At 38.3% G+C, this 24,868-nt stretch overlaps 2 protein-coding genes across 7 annotated transcripts in view; one reads left to right on the top strand and one right to left on the bottom strand.

Annotated features, from left to right (window-relative positions):
- The first annotated feature begins 1,028 nt into the window (after positions 1 to 1,028).
- The window catches only part of LOC110835953 (CDK5RAP1-like protein), a 153,497-nt gene continuing 129,657 nt past the window's right edge, over positions 1,029 to 24,868 (top strand). For 3 of the 6 annotated variants that reach the window (XR_015536784.1, XR_015536786.1, XR_015536785.1), the window contains exons 1-11: positions 1,029 to 1,807; positions 2,573 to 2,818; positions 4,093 to 4,303; positions 6,310 to 6,455; positions 7,476 to 7,693; positions 8,754 to 9,038; positions 9,516 to 9,665; positions 10,580 to 10,720; positions 11,298 to 11,397; positions 12,343 to 12,439; positions 18,078 to 24,497. Coding sequence is in view for 1 of the 6 variants with exons in the window: in XM_087354882.1 (XP_087211008.1) it covers positions 1,468 to 1,807; positions 2,573 to 2,818; positions 4,093 to 4,303; positions 6,310 to 6,455; positions 7,476 to 7,693; positions 8,754 to 9,038; positions 9,516 to 9,665; positions 10,580 to 10,720; positions 11,298 to 11,397; positions 12,343 to 12,365 (1,860 nt within the window). In the remaining 5 variants the exon portion in view is untranslated. Of the gene's footprint in view, positions 1,808 to 2,572; positions 2,819 to 4,092; positions 4,304 to 6,309; positions 6,456 to 7,475; positions 7,694 to 8,753; positions 9,039 to 9,515; positions 9,666 to 10,579; positions 10,721 to 11,297; positions 11,398 to 12,342; positions 12,603 to 18,077; positions 24,498 to 24,868 lie in introns of those variants that run through there. The other 3 variants (XR_015536787.1, XR_015536788.1, XM_087354882.1) reach the window with 2 other exon arrangements.
- The window catches only part of dgo (ankyrin repeat domain containing protein 6 diego), a 111,464-nt gene continuing 99,012 nt past the window's right edge, over positions 12,417 to 24,868 (bottom strand). The window contains exons 5-11 of the mRNA XM_022076681.2: positions 20,901 to 21,098; positions 20,670 to 20,768; positions 19,920 to 20,018; positions 18,817 to 19,020; positions 18,437 to 18,616; positions 15,756 to 17,502; positions 12,417 to 15,470 (exon numbers count right to left, since the gene is read on the bottom strand). Of these exons, the coding sequence (XP_021932373.2) occupies positions 15,298 to 15,470; positions 15,756 to 17,502; positions 18,437 to 18,616; positions 18,817 to 19,020; positions 19,920 to 20,018; positions 20,670 to 20,768; positions 20,901 to 21,098 (2,700 nt within the window). The 3' untranslated portion in view covers positions 12,417 to 15,297. The remainder of the gene's footprint in view (positions 15,471 to 15,755; positions 17,503 to 18,436; positions 18,617 to 18,816; positions 19,021 to 19,919; positions 20,019 to 20,669; positions 20,769 to 20,900; positions 21,099 to 24,868) is intronic.

The following is a 24,868-nucleotide window of genomic DNA, read 5'->3' as shown; positions in this document are numbered from 1 at the left end:
CAACATTGGCTTCTTGCTGTTGGCAAACACTTAAATAAATTAATTGAACTGAATAAGTATGGCTTGACAGAGCTGAAACATATTGGATAATGAAATGAATTTGTAAATATAAATTATAATGGTGAAGAGGTATGTTTTAATAGTAGAGCTGTAATTGTGTAGTAAGATTATCGAGGTTTTTATACCACACAAAATACTGTACCAGTTATTACCTTTGTGAAATACAGTAGATAAGAAGTTTATGTTGTAATCAGGCATTTTTATTAACATCAAATATAATTGTTATTGTCCAGTGCTGTGTAGTTGGCCATGAAGACATGCACTGATTAGCACTGTTTCTTAGTAAAGTTTGTTGTAAAAGTTATTTGAGGTGGTGTAATTTCTGTTGTCACAAAATCATGACTTAATAGAATTCACCAGACCTAATAGGAGGCAAAATTCATCCAAAATGTTCCATACTTTACATGGGTCCACTCAGTCATAAGCCTTCTCATAACTTAGAAAGAGCAGGAATAGAGGCAAATTATATTTCCTCCTCTTTTCTGTTATTTGTTTTAAAACAATGATTGCATTGAAAGTACATTTGTAACATTTATTTTCAAATCGATAATTTAAAATTCTGAGGATGGCGTAATACAATCTGAATTGTTGGGTCTTTAGGACCATGTCCATCGTGTTATAAAACGTTTCGAGGACCCTGCAGAGTAGGTTTTCATCACTACACCTGAAGACGAGGACACATCCAGTCCTCGAAACGTTTTGTGCTTTATAACGTCAGCCGATGCACAAGGTTTAAATACGCAACAATCTAAATTTCTTTTCAATTCAGATTACATATGGAAGCATCTTCATGGATGTTGTTGCTAGGTCCCAGTTACGCAGATGAACATACACCTTACTTGCTATACGCAGATTCTGCCAAACCCCACCGTATGGCGCCACCATGACCTGCTTTCAGAGCCACGTTCACAACTTAATTTTAGATTTTTCCATTTTTCCTTGCTTATGGCATAATCCATGGTTTCAGTAGCAGAATCTTAATAGTTCCACGAAGGCGTTGTTTGCTCCCTGCTTTTATGGAATCCAAAGGCTCATTACCGCGTTCATGAGAGCGCTCCGCAGGACTTCATCTTTAGCCAAATGAATTCAGTTCACACCCGCTGTCACTAATTATTTAATGCTATCCACCCTGTGACCTTCACTATGTTCGCTGTTACATTTCTGAACACGTCAGTCGGCATTTCAAAAAGGTATTCAGGTTGAACGATTCTGGAATTTTATTCACAGTGGCTTTTAAGTTAGTGTAAAACAGCCATAGCCCACAAAAGTCCTTAGGGTATGGTTGATGGTACGTGAGACTTATGTGAAGGCCTAGAATAGAGGAAGAATACCTTCAGTGGAACATAACCTTAAAATCATTCTACGTGTGTACGGATTTCCATATTCAAAAAACGTTCTGGAGTGAAAATGACATTTTTAGGAAGAACACTTTTTTTTACTACGAAACATCGAACAGTAAGCTATTGGAGCTCAAAACTGTATTTTTCCAATGCACGTGTTTCTTCTTATGGTGATATTGATGAAATTGGTGGTGATAATGAAAAACATGTCAGTAATACTGTCTTCAGTGAACAGAATACGTTTTGGCAGCCTGTTGCACATGATCAGAAGAGGCGTAAATTTGCAGTTGATATTAGTAAAGGACCTGGATTAAAGGATTTCGTGACTAATTCTTTTGTACCGCCAGTCACACGTGAGAGTGTGCCGTATGTAAGAAACGCGTCAGTTAATGGGCTGAATAGGAAAGGTATGTGTAATTGTTCAGTAACGTTAATTTGGTGTAAGAGTCAGCAGTAATTAATTAAGAAGAGCTTTATTGTACTGCGACCATATACTTGACCTGTTTACCACCAAATTGCTTATACACCTAACTCTAACCTGATGACACTAACGTTATTACCGAATTCTGGTTTGTCTGAAAAATATATTAGTATGTCCAACTGCTTGGCAGATATTTACTTTAACTCTTCTGATACATCTACAACACGTGCAAGCAAAGGAGATAATCTGTCTTTGCCTGTGTGTCTTCTGAAGGGAAGATGCAATTGTCCTGCTTTATAAGAATTTCGTTGAAATATTTTAGTCAAAATTTGGACACTGCCAGCATGTTAATTGCTGTAGGTATAATCAGCAGTAAGATAAGCTCCTGTTAGTGTCCTCAAATTTCATTGATTTGTATCAAATTGAGATGGTAATATCCTCATAATCATATATGATTTGGTGCTGTTGACACCACTGTCATCCTCAAGTCTGAAAGGCCTAGGACTGCCTTACTCAAGAGTGGTTTTTTGGTAGGGAAATTTTGTTTATTCCTGATGAGATAAATGCAAGGCAAAAGAGTTCATTCAGTCTAGCAAAGTTATTGGTATTAATGTGGCAATGAGTAATATAGACTATTACATGCTTTTTGGAAAGTTTGATTCTCAATTTTATTAGCTGGCAGTTGGCTTGGAGTTTTCTGCTCTTTGTCACGTTTTCCTGTAATTTAGTATTCTTTAATTATGTGTTTCAGTATACTTTGAAGTGTATGGATGCCAAATGAATGTGAATGACACAGAGATTATATGGTCCATTCTGAAGGATGTAGGATACTTGAAATCAGAATCTATTCAGGAAGCAGATGTCATATTGATAGTAACCTGTGCTATCCGTGAAGGAGCTGAGATAAAAGTGTGGAACAAGTTAAAACACTTCAGATCCCTGAAGAAAGCTAGAGAAAAACAGAATCATAAACCACAGCTGAAGATTGGAATATTAGGTATCAGAAACAGGAAAAGATGAACACTTTATTCTAGTCTTTAACATCAAAGATAATTTTTGTTGGTCTCTAATAACAAGCAAAAAGCATTCATGGTTATGTAAGATTTAAATCTTTCATGGTTACTGAATGTAGCGAAGTCTTCTCGAGCAGCCAGCCATGTTAGTTTGAAACATAATCATTCTGTGATTAAGAAGGTAGAAATCTCCTCTAAATTGTTGGATATTAACCCAATTCTCATATGGCTGATTCATGTGCATTTCTTACGTATTCCCGAACCTTTATTGACATTCAGTATGCAAATGAAGTTTTACATATAAATGAATGCTTATTGAACATCTATATTCATCTGCATGCTTTATTTCTGAAACTACTGGTTGGATTTTGTTGAAGTTTAATGTTGAAATTTGACACTGTATGATCTAAGCAACTGAAAGTGCTGTTAAATGTACCAAGAATAAATAAATAAGTAAATATGTGTTTGGTGTCTGCGGAGAAAGTTGCCGAGTGAATTTTATTTAATAAAATCTCGGATTGTCAGCTGTGTTAAATGGTTAAAACTTGCCATTCTAACCATATGACATAGCTGTTAGCCTGAGAAGATTTTGTTGATGACAGCCACTGTGTAAGCTTTATTTTATGAATTTAATTTGGTTTACATTTCTCAGATATAAAACCTTTCCACGAAGCTCAAATCAAACTTTATTCTACCATGTTTGATACTAGGTAGATGGGAGGAAACAAACTAAGAATATTAAATTAGAAAGCCAAGAAATGTACCAGTTCCAAATTACTGTAGTTAAAACAGAACTGATGAATAACCAAAGATTGGTTTGGCCCAGAAGATTAACCTAACCCTTTATAAGTCAGTGGTAACTATATAACCACCTGATTTTTCATTCATAATTCTGCATATTGCTTGGGATTAACAGTATTTTGGTATGAATACTCCTGGAAAGTAAGCATATGGAGTACTGAGAATATGGTAGGATAACATTAAGATAGATAGCTGTAAAATGTTTATCATGGGGATGGAGTTCCCATCAGCAAGCGTGCTACAAAGGATCAGATTTGTTACGCAGCTGCCCTGAGGATGAGAGCAGACGTTCTCGAAACGTTGGCAGAAGATATGGTTTATTCATTCAGCCACCTGACGCGGCTTGTAACCCGAGAGTCGCTCGCGAACTTCAGTCACCGTGAAAGCTTCACTTTATGTATCTTTTGTGTTCAGATTTCATCTGTTGGTAGAAGATAAATTACTGTGACTGTTCTAGGATGCATGGCTGAGCGACTTAAACATCAGCTCTTGGAGAAGGAGCAGACTGTAGATATTGTTGCTGGTCCAGACAGTTACAAGGATCTGCCACGACTTCTGACTCTTACCGACAATAACCAGACTGCTGTAAATGTGCTACTTTCACTGGATGAGACATATGCTGATATTGCACCCGTGAGGTTGAATCAGGATTCAGTCACTGCTTTTGTGTAAGTAAAATGGCTAATTTATTTACTGAATATTATGTTTTTAATTGGATATCAGCAAGAAAATTAAATGGCCTGTCAGTTTACCGTATAAAATTTTCTGATTCCACCTGTAATTAATGTATTGAATGTGCAAGAATTTTGGTTGAAATGTCTTGGAGAGACCGGTTGCTATTCCTCGGTTATTTTAAATTTGTGTTCGGTTTAAACACCAATGAGTTATTATTCCAACAGTATGAAACTGTAAATGTCGTTGTACTTGAAGTTTTTGTTCCGAATTTCTACGCTGGTTTAACAGCGGTTAGAACGCTGGCCTTGTAATCCTGGGGTCTCGGGTTCGATTCCCGGCGGTGCCCGAATTTATAACTTGTGTTGGGCAAGGCCGTGGTCTGGGCAACACGGAGTTTTCCTCCGGGGTCTTCCCCGGTTTCTCCGTGGCATCCCAACAATTACTCCATTCACACACAGAAGAAGGCAATGGCAAACCACTTCTGGATCATATGCCAAGAACGTATATGAACAGGTCCCAGTCCGAGAAAAGGATGGAAGGATCCTGTTCATATGGACCTGTCGTCACACAGAACACTAAATAAATAAAAAAATAAAAATGTAAAAGTTGAGTTAAATGGTTCTGGTTCCACTTGACTGCAAAATATAAGAAAGTTTATGTACAAAAATGTTGGTTCAGTTTTATTGGTTTCTTACCCCAAAAAAGATCTTCCATTTTGTAGTGCTTAAAATAGGTACTTTTTTATGTATAATTATGTTTTACGCGACTTACATGACTTTCATTCGATTCAATTCAGTTACTCATTTTCACTGTTGCGTAAGAAACTTTATCTTCTTGTGCCAAATGATATATGATACATGTTTTGGTAAAAATTGTATTCTTAAATGAAGCTGTAACAAATAAATCATAGTTATTCCTAAATTTTTAAGTCAACAGTTGTATAGTGTGTATGTACACACACTCATGTACATGATGAGCAATGCAACTATAAGCCACTCAGTGATATTTACGAGGGGCAGTCAAAATGTTGCCGGAATTGTGGTAAAGCACTGTAATGGTAGGACATATGGCAACGCTTACCTAATCACCTTGAAAGTAGGACCCTTGCGCGCACACACACTTGCTCCACCGATCCTGCCACTGTTGGAAGCACCGGCGGAACGCTTCGTTTGGAATCTTCCGGAGTTCGGCCGTCGCATTCGACACCTCGCTGGTTGTGCAGCAATTCCTCGCTGAGAAAAGCGTTCCCGTCATCACCCAACCACCTTACTCTCCGGATCTCGCTCCGAGTGACTTCTGGCTGTTCCCTACTCTGAAAATGGGCCTCAAGGGGACGCGTTTCGCAACCATGGAGGACATCAAATCGAATGCGACGGCCGAACTCCGGAAGATTCCAAACGAAGCCTTCCGCCGGTGCTTCCAACAGTGGCAGGATCGATTGAGCAAGTGTGTGCGTGCGCAAGGGTCCTACTTTGAAGGTGATTAGGTAAGCGTTGGCATATGTCCTACCATTACAGTGCTATACCACAATTCTGGGAACTTTTTGACTGCCCTACGTATATCATTGGCCTAATTAATAGTAGTTAAGAGATTTTGTGCTTTTACAGTCTTTTTAATTTTATTCGTATTCCAATCCTACAAATCTTCTGTTGTTTTGTTACACTTAGGTGATGTAAATTTAAAATAGTTTTGTTGTTGGATTAATGTATTAAGCTTGTGAACAGTTTTGGAAAACAAAATGTCCCGGTGTAAAATTGTGGGCAGGTGGCCACAGAATTGAATCTAAGTGAAGTTTTTACTTTTTATTTCTTTAACTTGTAATTTGTGTCTGTATTTGATAATTCCTCCTGTTCGGTTGCATAATTTAAATTTTCGTATTAGCGTCATAAGCCTGCTACTATCTTTCTTATGTAATGTAAGATTTAGTTTGTAGTAAGTAGAATTTTTATATCTGTTTATGGTGTAGCTTCACGTGGGATTATATTATTTTTAATTTTAGATCCATCATGCGTGGATGTGACAATATGTGCACGTATTGCATAGTACCCTTTACTAGAGGTCGTGAGAGGTCTAGACCTATTTCTTCTATTCTTCAGGAAGTGTGGAATCTTTCTCAACAGGGTGTCAAGGAAGTTACTTTACTAGGTAAGGAGCGGCCTCGTCGTTTACTTTCGTGGCGACTGAAAGAATCGCTGGGCACTCAGTGTTGTGAGAATGCAGTTAGTTTTATATGTTTTGGAGACTCTCTGCCACCATCCTCGGGTGTTGATGTAATTTTGGAAACTACAGTAACTCTATTCTCACATGACTGATTTCATTACAGACTTTGTTGTTGTCATTTCAGGAATCATTATCAAAATACTCGTTAACATCCACATAATTTTTTTATAATTTACTGCGTGGTTTAGACATATTCTGACATGTTTCATGTGTCATAATGACTTTTTGTAATTAAGTAGTACACCTTGTCATGGTGGTGGGGCTTGAGTACGTCAGTGACCCCAAGAGCTACTGGTAGGGCCTCCCTAGCCAGATTGGTTGAGGGGGAGAGGTCAGACTAAGACAGGTACCCTGGTCCTCCAGGTTGGGGGTTGGTCGCAAGGCTAACAACCTTGCGCCGTAAAAAGGAAGATGTTTCGAAACCTCGATCAAAGCCTCGGACAGACGGACCTAACGGAGGACTCAATGGAAGAGGTGAAGTGAGGAGGCCATGGATCGAATACGGACCGGAGAGCCATAGAAGAAGAAGATACTTTTTTACTTCTACTCACTACTGTTCGGACAACATGGTGATGTTCCAGAGGGTTTTGCAGTAATTGGACGTGATGTTTAAGGATGTATTTAGGTTAGATCTTCCACAAATAACCACTTTGTGTGATAAACAAAATGAAATAAGTTTTATTAATTGTTGAAAATATTGTTTTATCTGATAATAAGATGATTATATCATTTTAATTTTTTATTGTTTATAAGAAAGACAGTTTTCTCTGAATTATGTAGTATTTAAGGAACAAAGTTGGAGATATTTTCAATGTGAGAATAAATCATTAATATGCATAGAACAGTTGGATCATGAATAAGGAATTATAGGTAAACATGTACCAGTGTTTTTTATTAGATGGTTTTGTAATAAAACAAAAAGAAAACTTAACATTTATTTTTCAGGTCAAAATGTGAATAGTTATCGTGACTTGTCAGTAGTGGATTTTGATGGTAGTTTACCATCAGATGGAGAAACACACTTAGCAAAAGGATTTCGTACAGTGTATAAAAAGAAGAAAGGAGGACTAAGGTTTTCAGACCTTCTAGATCAAGTGTCCAGAATTGATCCTGAAATGCGGATACGTTTCACTTCCCCTCATCCAAAGGATTTTTCTGATGAGGTACATATGATATTTTGAAGGCTGGCTTTTTCTCCAAAACAGAAATAGAAAGGCTGAGAGATAAAGATAGTCTTCTGTGAAGTCCTACCCTGTGCAAATGTCCTTCTTGTGTGATGTCTTGTCTCTGGCCATCCTACAGTTTTTATTATATAATAAATAAATAAATAAATGGTGTTGTCTCTCACTGTGAATACCTCAACTGATGTATAAATATGCAAATTGCACTGTAATTTAATTTCCAATGTAATTTAGGGATGACTGGGGTTCGATCCCCGACAGGAGCAGGATTTTTCCTCTAACCTCTGCATCTAGACTGGCTCTAGGGCCCACCCAGCCTCCTATCCAATGGGTACTGGGGTCCTTTCCCAGGGGGTAAAGTGTGGCTGGGGTACGATGCTAACCACTCACCTCCCATCTAGTGCCGAGGTGAAGAATTAGTAGGAACAAAACCTCCTCTCCCCACGTGGCATATATTGGGACAGCTGTACTTTTAATTTATGGAATTGTCTAATTACTGTAGTAAGATGTTTGTCAAAGAAAGTTGTTTTATCAGCGACTACAAATTGTTAATGTCAGTGCTAATCGATTATGTATAATTCTATTGTAATATGTGGGAAAAGTAATAATTTTGCTAAAAAGTAGTCGAGGATTAAAATCAAGTGGCAAAAGTACGCAAGTTCAATTATCACAAAATTTTTCCAATCACCTACACTATTTCGGATTCTGGTTTCGTTTATAAAAATTATAGAATTTGTTCCTTCAACTGTTTTGTTCTGCCTGGCATTATAAAATGATTAATATGTATTCCATAATATAATTATGTAATAATTACAAGCATGTAGTTTATATATAATAAATGATGGTGGTTTAATGATGATTGAAAGCATGAAACAGAAGAAGCAATACTATTCCTTCTGAATCTTAACTTGTGCGAGACTAATATTATTAATATTTGAAATTACTAGATTGGTACAGATTTATATGTTCAATTTAAAAATAACTTAGGTTATGGAAGGTACACATTAGACTTAACGAAACAATCGTGTCTAATCATTCTTAGGTTTTAGAGCTAATTCAAGATCGCAGTAACATCTGTTGCAATCTGCACATGCCAGCTCAGAGCGGAAACAGTGCTGTATTGGAACGGATGAGACGAGGATACAGCAGGGAAGCCTACCTTGATCTTATTCATCACGTGAGGCACCAGATTCCAGGTGTCAGCCTTTCAAGTGATTTTATCTGTGGATTCTGTGGAGAAACTGAAGAAGAATTTGAAGATACACTCACTCTTATGGCAGAAGTCAAGTACAATATGGCATTTCTCTTTGCTTACAGTTTGCGAGAGGTGGGTAGTTCCAGTGGTTGTCGTGTTTACATAGTTATATACATTCTATGGATCCAAAAGTTAGTTTGTAATATAATCTGAATACAATTGTGGGAAGTACATCATATTGCCAGTTAAATGTATTTCAGAAATTATATGACGTATGTAATCAATTCTCTGACTTGATCATTCATTGTAATATTGTAACATGTAAAATAATTATAATAATAAATTGATATAATTACCTAAAAATACAAATAATAGAATATAAAATAAGCAAACAAACAAACTATTAACACTATAAAAAAGACAGTAGTGCCATACGCGTTTCAACCTCAAGAGGTCATCATCAGTGGCAACGGAAATTAATTAATTTAATCAAAATGGTTTAAAAATGGTTTAGAAAACAAATAACGAAGTAGAGTATTTTCCTTGATCCATGGCGTAAATCGAGGTTTACCTGTATATTGCAAATTGTTACTTAATATTGTGTTACAGAAAACTACAGCTCACAGGCGTCTCGTGGATGATGTGCCACCTGAGATTAAGCAACAGCGACTTGTCAGGATGACGTCATTGTTCCGAAGGGAAGCCGAGAAGCTTAATCGAGCCCAGATAGGCCAACAGCAGTTGGTGCTAGTGGAAGGGGTATGTAATTGGTAATTAAAATTAAATCCGTGGCGTAACAGCCCTCTGAGAGCCAAAGCCGACTAGCTTGACTGCTGGCCTCACGTTCACATGCCTAAGCATAGGTGAACGATCATCCAACCAGATGTAGGGTGACGTGTGGTCAGCACGACGAACCCCCAGCCATTGCTAGTTTTCCTGACCGGATTACGCTACTCATTGTAGCTCCCCAATTTCCTCACGATGCTGGGTTGGCACCGGTCCCATACACTGGTCGAAAGCTCATGAGAAAATTTCTTCTCCCCCGAGACTCGAACCAGCACGGTCAGAAGCGTGATGCCTCAGACCGCGCGGCTACAGCGCGGGACGTGGTTTAAATCATATGTTTCTATATAATAAAGGTTAATCACATGGGACAACTTTGTACGAAACATTATATATTGTTTATGGCACAAATTCTTACATGTATTAGAGACATGCAAAGAGAGAGGTAAAAAATGATAGTCTGATTTTCAATATCTATGGTTCGTCTGTACAGATCAGGTAAAAATTGCCATTATTAGGTATGTAACCCATGCTGTGGCTACTTTACCGTCAGGGTCGCAGGTCACTCGGTAGACCCTGGAGCTTATATGGACATCGTAGCAAAGAGATAAATCCTTGTCCCTGCCAAATATTGAATCTCAGGATGTCCATCTCATAGCCAGTTACCTTACAGATGATCTGTCCTGGCTTTTACATAAATCACAGATGTTTTATTGTGAAATATTTTCTGTTCTTCGTGTGTGTCATCTTTCGTAGGTCTTATTTCTTGCCGTGGCACTTTGTTTTCAAATATGTTCAATGTTTGTTCTTCCATCACAGAAATAAATACAGCCTTACAGAACGGTGGACTGAAATAAGAGATATATGTACAATATATTGTTTTCTTATAGCCCAGCAAACGCTCGATGAAAGATGTGGTTGGTCGTAATGATGGCAATACCAAAGTAATATTTCCTGCAGTGGAAATTCCAGATTCAGAATATTCACACACACTTCGAACTATAAATCCAGGAGATTATGTTGTGGTTCAGGTAAGTTCTTCTTATGCTTCCAGTGTGGCCATCTATTGCATACAAAATTTAACTTTGATTCTGTTTACTACCAGGTCAAATGACACATCAGAGTCTTGGGTGTTGTTATTTGTCTGGGTTTCTTACAGAAAGGTCGCTGGAGGGAGGGAGGTCAGTATAATCTACTCTGCTCAGCACTGCCACTCAGAATAATATTTCCTTGTGATAGGTTATTGCATTTCGTGGTCTGTTTAGAAGTTTATCAACATTTCAGAGGTGCTTCCTGCTTCTGTCATCAGATGATTGAGTCATTGCCTTGATGATAGAGACACAAAATTGCTCTAAAATGTTGATAAGCTTCTATCAGACCACGCGCTGCAACAACCGAGAAGACCGCCATCTTCATACTCACTGCTGTGAGAACCTGGAGTCCTATTTAGAATTTTATTTGATCAGTGTAGCGGTGGCGGCAGGTGGTAAAATAAAACTGCCTCGTAACCTTTCAGTCTGTGAATAGTACGCAGTTGACTGATATGTTTTTCTCCAAACAGTGAAATGATTGCCGATCATCCGTACTGAGCAGATGTTTTTCTTTCAGATCAGTTCGGCTAATTCCCAGATCTTGAAAGGAGTACCTCTATATCACACGTTGCTTTCCAACTTTAAGGTACAAGAGAACACACGTGTATGTAGAACAGGTGAGTCTCACATGAAAACCAAAATGCAATAGATCACTAAAGTAATACATTAATATATAAAAATATGTGTCACAAAGTCCTTTAACTTAAAAATGAGACATTGATGTACTATGAAAAATGTTTAAAAAAAAGACATTGGCTTTGTTTCGTAAGAGGAAATATGTGATATAAAATGAAGTCCTTAGAGATAAAGTGGTATAAGTCAATTTATTTTTAAAGTTTTATGAAGTGGGGTTATTTATTAATACTGAATAAAAAAATATAGGGTAATTTGGTGTGCTTATCAGAATTTTTTGTTTTGTTATTGTAATACAAATATGTTCGCCACGGTGGTCTAGCGGTCAGAACACTAGCCTTGTAAGCCTGGGGTCCCGGGTTCAATTCCCGGTGGTGCTCAAATTTATAACTTGTGTTGGGCAAGGCCGTGGTCTAGGCATCACGGAGTTTTCCTCCGGGGGCTTCCCCGGTTTCTCCGTGGCATCCCAACAATTACTCCACTCACACACAGAAGAAGGCAATGGCAAACCACTTCTGATCATCTCTGCCAAGAATGTATATATGTATGAGCAGGTCCCTGACAACCTGAAGAGGTTGGAAGGATCCTGTTCATGATATATGGACCTGTCGTCAGACAGAACACTACAAATAAAAAAAAATACAAATATGTTCTCCACAATTTTGCCTTTTCCCAGCTACACTTTGCACATCATTTGGAACTTTAATACATATGTTAAGAAATAAAATACACTCAGACATAAAAAGATTTTCAATTCACTGCTACCTGAAACAACTGTAATGCTAGTTTCGGTGGTGGACAAAGTGTAGCGCTGTAATAGGGTTTGACGGTTATCGTTTGTCACGTTGAAATTTACCAATGAATGCAAATTAAATATCATAGCAGCCTGTTTATGATCTGATGCATGTGAGAGGTTGGTTGTTTTGCAGATCTGATGCGTGGTCCTCGATGAGACGGGTGAAGGGTCTTGGTACCAGTTTGCATGGAAATAAGGAGACGTCCGTTGAAGTTTGAGTTCCACTAATGGTATGAAACCCTGTATTTTAATGTAAACAAAATACATAAATATATGCAGTATGAACTGCAAAGAGAGGAGTCAGATCTGAATACATAACATTTAAACAAGGCACTTAAAATATGTGTACTTTTTACAAATACGTTATTCTAACTTGAAGTGAACTCTCTTGAATGTTCTCTTTTCATTACATGTGGGACACTATAAATGTTTAGTAATTTATACAATTTATATTACTGTTACACAGACCAGAAGAACACTTCTCAAAATACATGTTGTTAATTACATGTGAAATATATGTTTGATACACAAGGACTTATTCCTCAGTTTTTTAATCAAATCTGTAATCCTTATTATATTGTGTTTGTTCAGTCTCAATTTGCATTCAGCATCACCGCTGTGCCATTTCATAGTCATATTAACGATTCTGTTTCGTTGAGTGCGCTACTCGGACGTTCGATAAACCATAAACGTAGCAACAGTTTAATGTTAGAAATGTTTTGCGTCAGCAGTTCACAATATAGTGGCGCTCGGTTTGTATTTTTTTGGGTGTTCTTTTGTGTCGTTACTCTGCACAGTTTACCTGTTTAGTTTCATTAATTTATTTACACTTAATTAACACATACTAAATTATATAAATACATTTTATATATCACACAAGTTAGTTATTATCTGGGCAGTTTGATTTATTTTAGACGCTCTTCGTAACCGAGATTGTATCGCGTTGAATGGTAGGATAATTATTGGATAATGGATAGGATGTAGAAGGACACAGTCAGGGCCTAATTCAAGGCATTATCCTGGCTTTTGCCAGTGAAAACCACTAAATATATGACGACAGACAGTCTCTGGGCTGAAATTTGAGCTGAGGACGTCTCGGATATGAAGCAGGAGTGCCAATCACTTGATTGTGACATTCAGCATTATGAAAAAGTAAGAGAATGTCAGGGGTTGACACCTTTTTGTCATTTTAAAAGGTCCAACTTAAAATGTGTTAGTTTTGAAGGGAGGCTGTCGTACCGTAATACATGTAGGTATAGCGCTGGCTGGCCTATTTCTTTCACTGTAAAGGATTTTCGGATCATTTCTTGACTTCGTCCCATTCAGAAGCGTAAATGTACGCTGCCCAGTGCTTCTTAAAGTGATCGAAAAACTCGAGATGGAAAATATTCTTTCCTGTACAATTATTGGTTCGGAAGAAGTCATTGATTTATAGAAGAAAAAAATGTGTCTGTATGAAGCTTTAAATATCCATCTTCTTCACATGTTGGTACCAGTGCATGCCATGTGACACACAAGTTATGGTAACAGTTAGGCATTAGAGATGTCGAAGAAAAGTAATTTATCACAGTTTAAAAATAAAATAAATTTGCTCAATTCCCAAATACCGAGTTGTTTGCTTATAGCCAGGGCTTTATAAATCTCGTTGTCATGAAACTGTGAAATTATTACGTAACTTCTGTTTTTGGTACTATTACGTTAATCAAAATATGTGTAATAAAATGTTGAGAGATAGTTCGTAGCTGTGAACTGAAACTATCAATGCTGCTTCAACGTAAAATTTGATTCTATGAACAGTCTTTATTTTACAAATTTTCTTGCGTGCACACGTGAAATGTTAAAAAGACTAATTAATTGTTTATTTTTCCTCTAAAAAATAGATATGAGACTGAAAAAAAAATTGATACTGTATATTTCAGTGACAAGTGAATAACACTTCACAGAATATATTTTCTTGATGTAAGGCAGGTGGATGGGAAAATATATTTTATTGGGTCACCTTTTGTCCTGGACTTGATCATAATGAAAGCTTGATAATAAAATGTTATGATGAAATGAATAATGCAGAAATCACATAAGAAATTTCAGGGAAAATCATAATACAGTTTATTTTTTCAGGTACTGTTTGTATCCCAGTACATGGAATATTTTGGTTTTTTTTTTTCGGTATAATCTGTTGTAAGGAATTAAGCGTTGACAGACTAAGAAACTTCAAATTAATTTTCTTAGCTACATCCTTCAGCAATAAAATATACAAGACGATGGTACACTGAATATATTGAAGTACACACAGCAGTAACATAAGTTATCCCAGTCTAAGTAAAAATTGGCAGTGATAAATATATTAGGTTTAAAGAGGGTTTGGTAATACGACAAATGATGCGGACAGCGAGTTTAAATAGCAACCTCATATGTTCTTTGAGGTCACAGTTTACTCTTTTCCACGTTATAAACTAAATATGGTATGCTAGAGCCCTTAAACTTTTGTACTTATTTTATTTTTAGTGGTACTGGAAAGTTAGGAAGGAAGTGGTCGTCGCCTAATTTAATGTACTATATTAACATATGCCTTGAGGTACTGGGATACTGGGAACGACCCGTTGTTCAAGTGCCTGAGCACTGCGGGTCCCAACTTTTCGTCGGCTTTGATCTATGGACATTCGGTAGGACTCCTTGGACGAGGGATCGGCCCGTCGCAAGGCCTCTACCTGTACACAGGACAACGCGACACAGAAAGACGCGGACAGACATCCATGGCTTGAGTGGGATTCGAACCCACGGTCCCAGCGGCACAAGGCCCATGCCTCAGACCGCGCGGCCCCCATGTCTTGAGGTACTGAAGAAAAAACAGAAGAACCCTCAGTCAAGATAGCTAGTATCTGGCTGAGATTTTAACCCAGGGTCTCTCGAACGAGTGTCGGCCACTTGGCCACAGCGTTTGGTTTTAAAAGTCTGTATTGTACAAATAGTTTAGTTTCTGTCTTTGAACAGGCTTGACTGTGAACTGACGTTTTACTGCTCTAATAACAAGCGAGTATCGTTAGCTTTTTTGCAGGTTTATTGATTTTTCATATTTGTCTGCGTATTGTCAAACGAGACTTGCCGCCACGATGCTGGTCCCACTGGCTCCGTCCCCTCTCTCATGGTATCTGTTTCGTGATGGTGCAGTGTTGTTGGGTTGAGTTTGTTCACACATATTTGGTAATTTATTTGAGGTGAACATATTTTGTGTGGGGAGTATTCCCTCACATTCCAGCTGACCTGAAAAATTAAAATACTGTTAATATGTTTTGGTATAGTTTTGCTTGTAGTAAAACATTTTATTTCTGCATTTTAAATATTAAAAACCCTTTATACTGTTGCATCTTTATCAGCAACAATTTTTGCCAAACACTCGTCATGTTTATTCTTTGTACCATTCATGTTTCATGATGTTTGTAAACTTGCATTCATTTAATTATCAGTTTTTGTGCTAGATGGCAGCAAAATGCAGTGAAATTTTAAATGTCCTTGTACTTTCCCAACCCCTTTTTATAATTTATTAACCTGATAGAGATGGAGAAGGCCCCTTTGAGCTCCCATACAGTTTGGTGCTATAGCCAGAATCGTTGTGAAGATCAGCTTGCTCGTGAGTCGGACTGTATACAGCGCTGCGACTGCGGTATGGGAGCCCTGACATCAGGCGACTTTCTTCCACTTGCCACGGACATGTTGCTACGACATTCTCGTAATCTGGATTTCCTGCTTCTGGGATTCTTAATATGCCATCTTCGTCACCATCTTCTGCGTCACTTGATTCTGAACTGCCATTATCGTCATGGCAACGGTAATGGTTTGAACCGTGTACCGCCACTGCTTCTCCTTGCCATGCAGCATTTCCTCTGTGGAAATTCTGACTCTGCCACTCGTGTTCTCTTCTTCCGTCAAACCTCGGTAATTCCGGCGGCTCACCGTGCTTCACTTCGGGGAACTTTGGGGTTTCGGCGTCGGCAGACTTCAGTTTATTATGGATTTTCCAAGCAGGGACTATTTGGCTAGCTTGTTGAGCACTTTGAAATCTTGCAACCATTTCATGAACTGATCTTCGAAGTGGCTCTTCTCGCCAATCAGGTGACGCATTGTCCGCTTGTGTATCTTTGTGCCTTTGCTCGTCTTCTTTACTCTCTTGTTGGTACTTCTCTTTCCAGGTTGATGTATGACTACTAGTGGTGCCATCTTCTTTCCTAGCTTTAGGTACCTCTGCACTTCTCTTCTTTGACTGATCTCTCAAGGATGTAATACCATTCTCCAGAAGCACATCAAAACTGCGGTTATGGTCTTGTGACTGGCACAAACCCTGTCCGTTGATAGATTCGCGAGGTCTTTGGTGTTGGGACGCAGGTAACTCGTTAACAGATCTGTAGTGAGGTTGGTCTCTCCATGAAATTGACCTGTGGTCTAAAAGTGTGTCGAAGCTACGGTTGTGCTTGTCTCGGGCATTGAAACTCTCTGGATTATTTGTACTTTCATTATTTGTACGAGATGCTGGTAATTCATGTGCTGACCTGCGATGAAGTTGGCCTCTCCAGGAAGTGACATCTTTGTCTAGTAGGGTCTCAAAACTTTTATTATGCTCTTGTTTAGATTTAGGAAGCTTGTGACTTTTCTGAATGCCTTGTTTTAATCTGAGTGCTAGTTCATGAGCATAAGTGTGATTTGGCTGAATGTTTGGTGTAGAGGTTTCGTGTTTATTTTCACTTTGATATGCTTGTGCATTTTTTTGTCTGCAAGAGATCTCATGAGAAGAATTCATGTAACGTCTTCTCCAACCAGCATTTCCACCATCATCAGCCAACATCTCCAGACTACGGTGATCTTGATCATGTCGTAGACCCTTGTTAACTCTCGTGGCATTCGGATTAGTCGCAGTGTCTTGCTGCTGTTCTCGCCATTCTGTCTGATGATCCAACATATGTTCCAGACTTCGGGCTCGAGGTACTGGGACAGGTCCCATTGAGTCTGGAGGCTCTGATCCACGCACTCGCTCAGAACCGCGTCCTGCCGCTCCCCTCGTTATCCACTGTGCCAAATGTAAGTGGCGTTGGTCACACAGTGCACGTTCTGCGACGACACAGCGAGTCAGTTCTGAGATTTGTCCCTGCGTACGACGTTCCAGACTCGATACTTTCTGATCTAGTCTTTGGTGCGCTTGGTCAATATGTTCCTTCAGTTCCTGTTTGTCCCTGTCCAGTCGGGCTTCCATGTGGCGGAAAAAAGGAGCGCAGTAGCATGTGTAGCCCACGCCAACAGGGCCCTGAAACAAGTCACATAAGTTTTCTTTTAAAACATGTGTTTACATCTCCAACTCACAATTATCTGAAACGAAAGCATGGTTTGTCCCCAGTCTCTTTTAATTTCCTGTGGAATATGTTAGGAGAAAAGATGAAAATCCATAGGCCTCTTAGTTTAATGGTCTAAATCCATGTACAGAATTGATGATTTTCATGATTATGCATAAAACATGGGTCCATAAAGAATTATATAAACATCCTTTCAAAATCAGATGTTGAATTACCAAAACCCACATGTATTTACGTAAGACCCATCTTTATTTGAACTTTTCGACTCAAAACGACCCCACAAGCGCCGTAGTTAAGCTATGGTTAGTAATAATTAATCTTTTTGAAGAATAAAGTACTTGGGAATGACACTAACATTAAAAATGGTTACGGATCAACACGCATTATTATTTAATAATCAGTTTCTTTTGGGTTGTGGTGCCATGTAGACTCATCAGTAGATGCCAGTATTTCAGAGAAACCTACTGTTTTGATCTTCAGCATTTAAGATGGAGGTGGTATGTAAAATTATATTTTTTTCTGATTTCAGGCACCGTTGCAACTGTTACAAACAGCGAGGTGATAGAAGAATCCTCCGCTGAACCACGTTATTACAAGAGAAAAAAATACTTTTGAACTGGTCTCTCGGAAGTAGAACTTTTTCATGTATGTATTATTTTTTCAGTTTAATGGTCACGTCGTTAAGTCGCCAGAAAACGTACGTTGTGTACGGTCTGCGACTGTAATCTTGAGACTTGTGGGGTGAAGGGGGAGAGACAGCGTCAGCCTTTAACGTTTCGGACTTCCCGCATTCCTCGCGAGTCTCAAGATTACTGTCGCGTACTGTAGTTATGTGGTGACATGATCATAACTTAATATGACTTTTTGATGATGTTTAAGTTGGTGTACCTTACAAATGTTGCCGGCCAGGTCCAGGTAGTATTGTTCTCCTTTCTTAAGAGGTTCGTGGGGCAGCGAGTCCAGGTTTGGCTGCGGGAATGCCTTAGGATCTGGATAATAGTGGCAGCCATATGGGGACCACTGTTTGCCCGTCGGCCTTTCAAAGTGCACCTTGTGCGCGTTCTTATGCTGAAAGTCGACATCATCATTATATTCTCTCGCTATAGCGAAGTTCAAATTTTTAGATCCGAAAGTTCATTAATGACTGAGAAACAAATCTAAACTTTTTATGCAAAATTTCAAGATTTCTTGGAACAAGCCCATAAAATATCAAATCAGCCTGTCGGCTTTTATCCGACGACGGTTCGAGCAATCGGCCTGTGACTCACCTTCTTCTTGTCTTTCTGCCTGCTGCTGCTATCTTTGCTGCTAGTTCCGCTCTCATTCTTACCCCTCTTTTTCTCGTTGTGGTCCTTTTCGTGCCCGGTCTTCCCCGATTTGCTCTTGGATCTAGTAGCGGATGGACTGTTAAGGATAACGAGGATTTCGTTCAGATCTTTTCGGGTCGCTATGTCCCTTGCGGTCTCATTTTGCTGTAAAGAATATTCGTTACGTTTTATAAGAGTACGTGAAGACGACCTTCTGTACTGTTACGTGTAATGGCACGAAGGATATCGAAGTTGGTGGTACGTGCAACATGCACGAGGAATAATAAATGCTTTTAGAATCATAAGAGAAATTACCTGCTTGCTGTGACGTAGGTGGGAGAGTAATATTAAATCTGATCTTTGAAACATGTTATGAAAATATAAAGCGGATTGAACTTCCTTGCTTCGTAGAGATATAATTTTTCCTTTTTTACGGTAGTTATGAGCCTTTGGGTTTTATAGTAGCAGAAGATTTTCGGTGCATTTCTTCTTCTATGGCTCTCCGGTCCGTGGCCTCCTCAATTCTCCTCTTCCATCCGGTCCTCTGTCAGGTCCGTCTGTCCGAGGCTTTGATCGAGGTCTCGAAACCTTCCTTTTTACGGCGCAAGGTTGTTAGCCTTGCGACCAACCCCCAACCTGGAGGACCAGGGTACCTGTCTTAGTCTGACCTCTCCCCCTCGACCAACCCTACCAGGAGCTATGCTACCGCCAGCATAGCTCTTGGGGTCACTGAGGTACTCAGCCCCACCATTTCGGTGCATTTAGATGTATATTATTTGTTAAGACTGGCTCCTGTATCTGAGCATTTGTTGAGGAAAATTGACTCTTTGGAGGAATTTTGACGAACTTCAAATTACATCACAGAAAGGTGAATCGGCAACTTGCGGCGCGTTCAGATTGCATTCTATGAAGATATGAATTCTGCCATTATACTTTCTTCATCAGACGTCATGTTGACATTTTTCCATAGTTATTTCGTAAGAATGAATTGTATATTCAATTTTTTGATACATGCTTATTTATGTGCCTGGCTTTAAATTTTCAGGGGCATTAAACATAATCACCTTATTTTTTAGACTCTTGTCACATCCGGCCTCCAACAGTATCCTGGTTAACTTCCGCCGTCCCATCGCTGCGGCTATGTGTAGCGCAGTGTCCCCATTCTGAGAAATAAGTTTTAATTACCACTTGCTAGTTTAACTTCTATAATAAGGTTATAATGAATGGTACTTGTGGGTTATCAGGACACATCGCTTTAAAAATAGGTTATGTTAGGTTAGGTTGGGTTAATGTGTGTGGATAAATGACATATACTTGAAAGTTATTATATTTGAATGCCCTTGAACAGTTAGAGACTTTTTCTCTGAATTTTCTCTTTTTATAAGTGTGACCAAAAAAATATTTCCTAAAGTAAACCTTTTATATTAATAATTTAAATTTGTATGGTATTATATTATAGTTATTTTTGATGACGTCATGTGGCATGCTTCGAGAAGCCGAACTGATTTTTATTTCATTAAATGCAATGGATTGATAATATAGAATATACTTTTACTAAAATAATAATCTATATCTTAATTGCGTCATGCTTGTGTTCTTCAATATAATAATTTATTCACCGTCTCTACACAACATTATAACATTTCTTCATTTGATATTGTTACATTTACAATATCAAATGAAGAAATGTTATAATTTTATGTGATTTTAACAATCTTTAAGCTTGTGTAGAGACGGTGAATAAATTATTATATAAAATAATAATCTAGTTTTACACTGTGTGTTGAAGTAAGCTCTTATGTCTCCCATTTTACCTTGTTTTGATCTGACACCCGACACTGCGCGCTGATAAGGATGCGTGTGACCCCTGCATGGCCGTATCTTGCACTCGTATGCAGCGGTGTGTCCCCGTACTGAAAAATAAGTTAGCCAACAATTTTTATTGTAATTTTTTGACATTTGTTGCTACTTGGCACCTGCGTAGATAAATTATATTACCCTTACGTTATATTTAACAATGAACAATCCTTTGGGACGCGACTTACGTTGTTCTGCAGGTCAGGGTTGCAACCTGCCAGAAGTAATTCCCTGCAACTTTGGTTATGACCATTTTGACAGCAGAGATGGAGAGCTGCAAATCCTCCACAGTTTTTGAGGTGCAGGTTGGCTTTTGCCTTTCCCAGGGCTGCGACGCTGTGACTGTAACCCTTCCAGCTGGCCTCGTGCAATGCGGTGTTGCCATGCTGTAACAATATCGTGGATTAACATTTACGCTGTGTAGGCAACTGAATGTAGGTAATCTGATCATTGTTGTGGACAGTTCTTGGCTCTCAGAAGGCTTTTGAAATATAACATTTATTTCTGGAATTCTATAGAAGACGTTTTATTATGTAGTAAAAATTGCGTTAAACTTAAAATTACGTGTGGAGTAGAAGTAGATAAAGCTGTTTCCTCATTGTAGGAAACTGTAATGCTCAAGAATATGACGCTAATGAGTATCATTACGTGACGTATTTTATCGTCGTCTTCTGTGTTGGTAAACCTGCTGATATTATCTGAGACGCTATAGTAAAGGAACCAAGAATGTATACAATTTACTTCATCACGTTCAATTATGACCCTGATTTTCAGGTTTAGCGTGTAAAATAAAATAGCAGAATATGGAAGAAGCTACTGAAATGCATGTAGGTTAATTTTTAATGGATACAAATATAAAAAGTCTGATAATAAAGAAGCAGTGAATGCCATTTTGTATGGAGTATAAAATTTTACAATTCGCTCAGGGGAACTGAAAACAGGTTTGGGAAATGTGAATTGTGGTCTTCTGGGTTGTGAGGTAGTCGTAATTCAGAATAGAAGTTGATATGTCCCTTTTTGACATCACAACTCAGAAGGCTTTTATTTATATTTTATATTTATGTAATCTAGAAGTTTAACAAGACACCATTTGCTGCATAGAGCTGAGAAAAACATCTGCAAGATATATTGAAAGTGAAAGTTCTTCTGTGTGAAGCTTTGCAAGTGGCAGAGAGGAAAAATCCTTACACAAACTGGGAATCGAACCCCGGTTTTTCAGCCCGAAGCCAGTCTTCTCATTGACTGTGATACCCCTACTCCCAATTAATAAAAAGTTTGAAAATAAGATTTTTACACAATCCGCTATATTAAATAGTACGTTTGTGTAACCTATTGCTTTTGTCTGGGGAGTCACGTTCCCTGGCATGCTGCACATCAGGTTGACCTTGAACCGAATTAACAACGCGTGGGGTTTAACCGCCACTCCCTCTGTGTTGTTTTATGACGTGGTGATGAACGTAGGGTTGGAAAAACAGGTGGTGGCGATACCTCAACACTGCTGATAAAAAAACAACATAAGTTTCAGGCCATTGCATAAAATTACTTGTGAATTCGTGCCGCAGTGACCAACCTTTTCCTGGTTAGGTGTTTTTTTTCGAAGGCGGAACAACTTTTGTAGCGTCCATTGTAACATCGCATAAATATCTCGTTCTCAGGCGAAAAAATGAACAGTAAAAAACATCTGCTTATTTGATCGCGTGGTCCTGTGATATAAAGCAATACTGGAACGGAGCGAAATGGAAGACTCGGTTGATAGACCGGGCCTATTAACAAGCGAGTCCTTCAGTGAACGGTCTGATCTGCTGTCGGCGTATAAAACCTGGAATCGGCCCTCAGGGCGTCTTATACAGGGTTGTCCATTTCCGCACTGAATCGGAGTAATTTTCAGCTGTGTGTCGTCATAAGTAACGTCTGTTTTAGAAACCAAAGCATGAAATCGAAACACGTAGTAAAATATAATAATTTTTCGTTAATATACTGAAATTGTTTACAGGATGATTTGAAAGTAATGCAAAACATTCCTGACATATGTTCTGTTTGTACACTTCCCGTAGGATAATTTACTATGAAGAGAAAGTTTTTCAGTAACTTTCAAGGAAAGCGAAACAAAGTTCGACGGTTATCGTTTAAACTATCGATACTTAATATCGATTGTCGACCGGAACGGTTTCTGTCCTGCGCGTTTCCTGTGTCAAGGAAATGGTTCGCCAGATATTATCGATTTGTTTGGCACAGGGGAATAGATAAATGTAACCTTAAATTATTTGTAGAAAGTTAAGTAAGAACGAGATACCTGATAGTGTTCGACAAATTTTATAAATTTAACAAGGCTGATTAAAGTCCATTAATAACTTATGTACCACTAGTTTTAACACTCAATAACTATTTTGCGCAAAGATTGTATTATTTATGGGTGTGGTATGATTATCAGAGTTAACATCGATTATTTCCTTAAATATCATTAACCTATCGATCTTTTCAGTGATGAAATAACTTGTTTTCTTTGAGGTCGGAACTGTTTTGTTATATATTCTTTGGAAGAGCTTTGGGATTTACGTATGAATAAGGTGCATAAGTAGAAACAAATGTCCGAACACCCGTACATCAACGACTGTTCAGATGCAAAACAGTTTTTTTATAAGTGCTTAGAAGTGGGCGGGGAAACATCCCTCAGGTTAGACTCCAGTCAGAACATAACCTCACTCATTTTCTCTCACCTTTCACCTTTTCCCTTTCTGTGAGATGTTATCTGTACAGGCTGGCTACAAGGTCTTGTGTCATTAATTCGCGTTGTTGTGAGCTTGAAGGAGTGTTGTTTGTATGCCTATATTTTACAAGATGTAGAGTCCCAAGGCCTCAAATATTATTACGGAAGGGAAGACATCATATTTCAAAGATCTCTTACCTCTTTTCATACATCATATCAAGATCCCAGGAAATTAACAAGATTGAGGTTAAAGTGGCCTTCAATGGCATCAGTCTGTCCCTAATATGATAGCCAATACAGAATAAGAGTAAAAATAGTCCGTGTTTACGAGGCCATTACGCCCGTCTGCTTTTCCGATCGATTTTAAGTCTCTGGATACATGCATCAAACAAGCCAGAACAGCATCGTCGTCTTCAGATACAGACATACATGTGCATAATCACACTTCAATTGATTTTATGTTTGCAATGGAAAGGTAATATTGTTTGACCTTTTTAGAGGAGATTTAATGATTACTTGAATTTATGTCATTCATTGGATGGCATTTGAAAGTCTAAGTGACCCAGTTTGAAAACACTTAATCACAACATTGCGTAATCAGTGTCCATGCAACTTTCTTTAATAGACATTCCTTCCATTTAACCGAAATTAGTTAAGAACAATGAAACGATCTGCACAGTATGTTTAGCTTTGTTTTGAATTGTTTTGGAAGGGAAATTCTTTTTTTTAAGTTTGTTTAGATTATTTCCCGCAGATAATTGTTATGAGGTTAAATTAATTTTTATTCCATGCAGTACTGAAAAAAGGGTGGTAATACGTAATCCGCTCTTCTACCTTTGCAAAGTGCTGAAGCCTAGCGTTGACTATAGCAACTAAAGTTTGTTTAGATTATTTCCCGCCGATAATTGTTACGAGGTTAAATTAATTTTTATTCCATGCAGTACTGAAAAAAGGGTGGTAATACGTAATCCGCTCTTCTACCTTTGCAATGTGCTGAAGCCTAGCGTTGACTATAGCAACTAACAGTGCAGTTGACAGTCGCCTTCTTGTAGTGATGGATATTTTATAGTTTACATCGGTAAGTACTTATAAAATTAATAATTAAATTGTTCTCTTTCATTGTATGTTCTCCGTATGTACCATTGCAGTGTAGAAAACAGGTTTTCTGATGTTTATAAGTTTCTGTTCGGCACCCATCGTGGCACATGAAACGTTTTAAGGCTGCAGCCATGTTCCGTTGTTTATCAAGTACGAAGTTTCGTCTTGCTTTGTTCTGACGTTTCGAGATAGCAGCTTAAAAGAAGTGTGTGGGACCTGAAAACAATGCTTCAATATTTTCCAACTTATTCAATCAGATAAAGGTGTTTCATGCTACCAGCAATATTTTTCAAGTGGTACTGATAAGAACTTCTTTTGTCTAGGAAACTGAAAATATTACAAAACGTGTTT

The sequence above is a fragment of the Zootermopsis nevadensis genome, unplaced genomic scaffold (genome assembly GCF_977971745.1).
Source record: "Zootermopsis nevadensis isolate Lab colony 2312 unplaced genomic scaffold, Znev_1.0 Znev_ptg000024l, whole genome shotgun sequence".
Classification (NCBI taxonomy): Eukaryota; Metazoa; Arthropoda; class Insecta; order Blattodea; family Termopsidae; genus Zootermopsis; species Zootermopsis nevadensis.
Note: the sequence above shows the minus strand (reverse complement) of the source record. Positions and strands in the feature narration are given on the sequence as shown.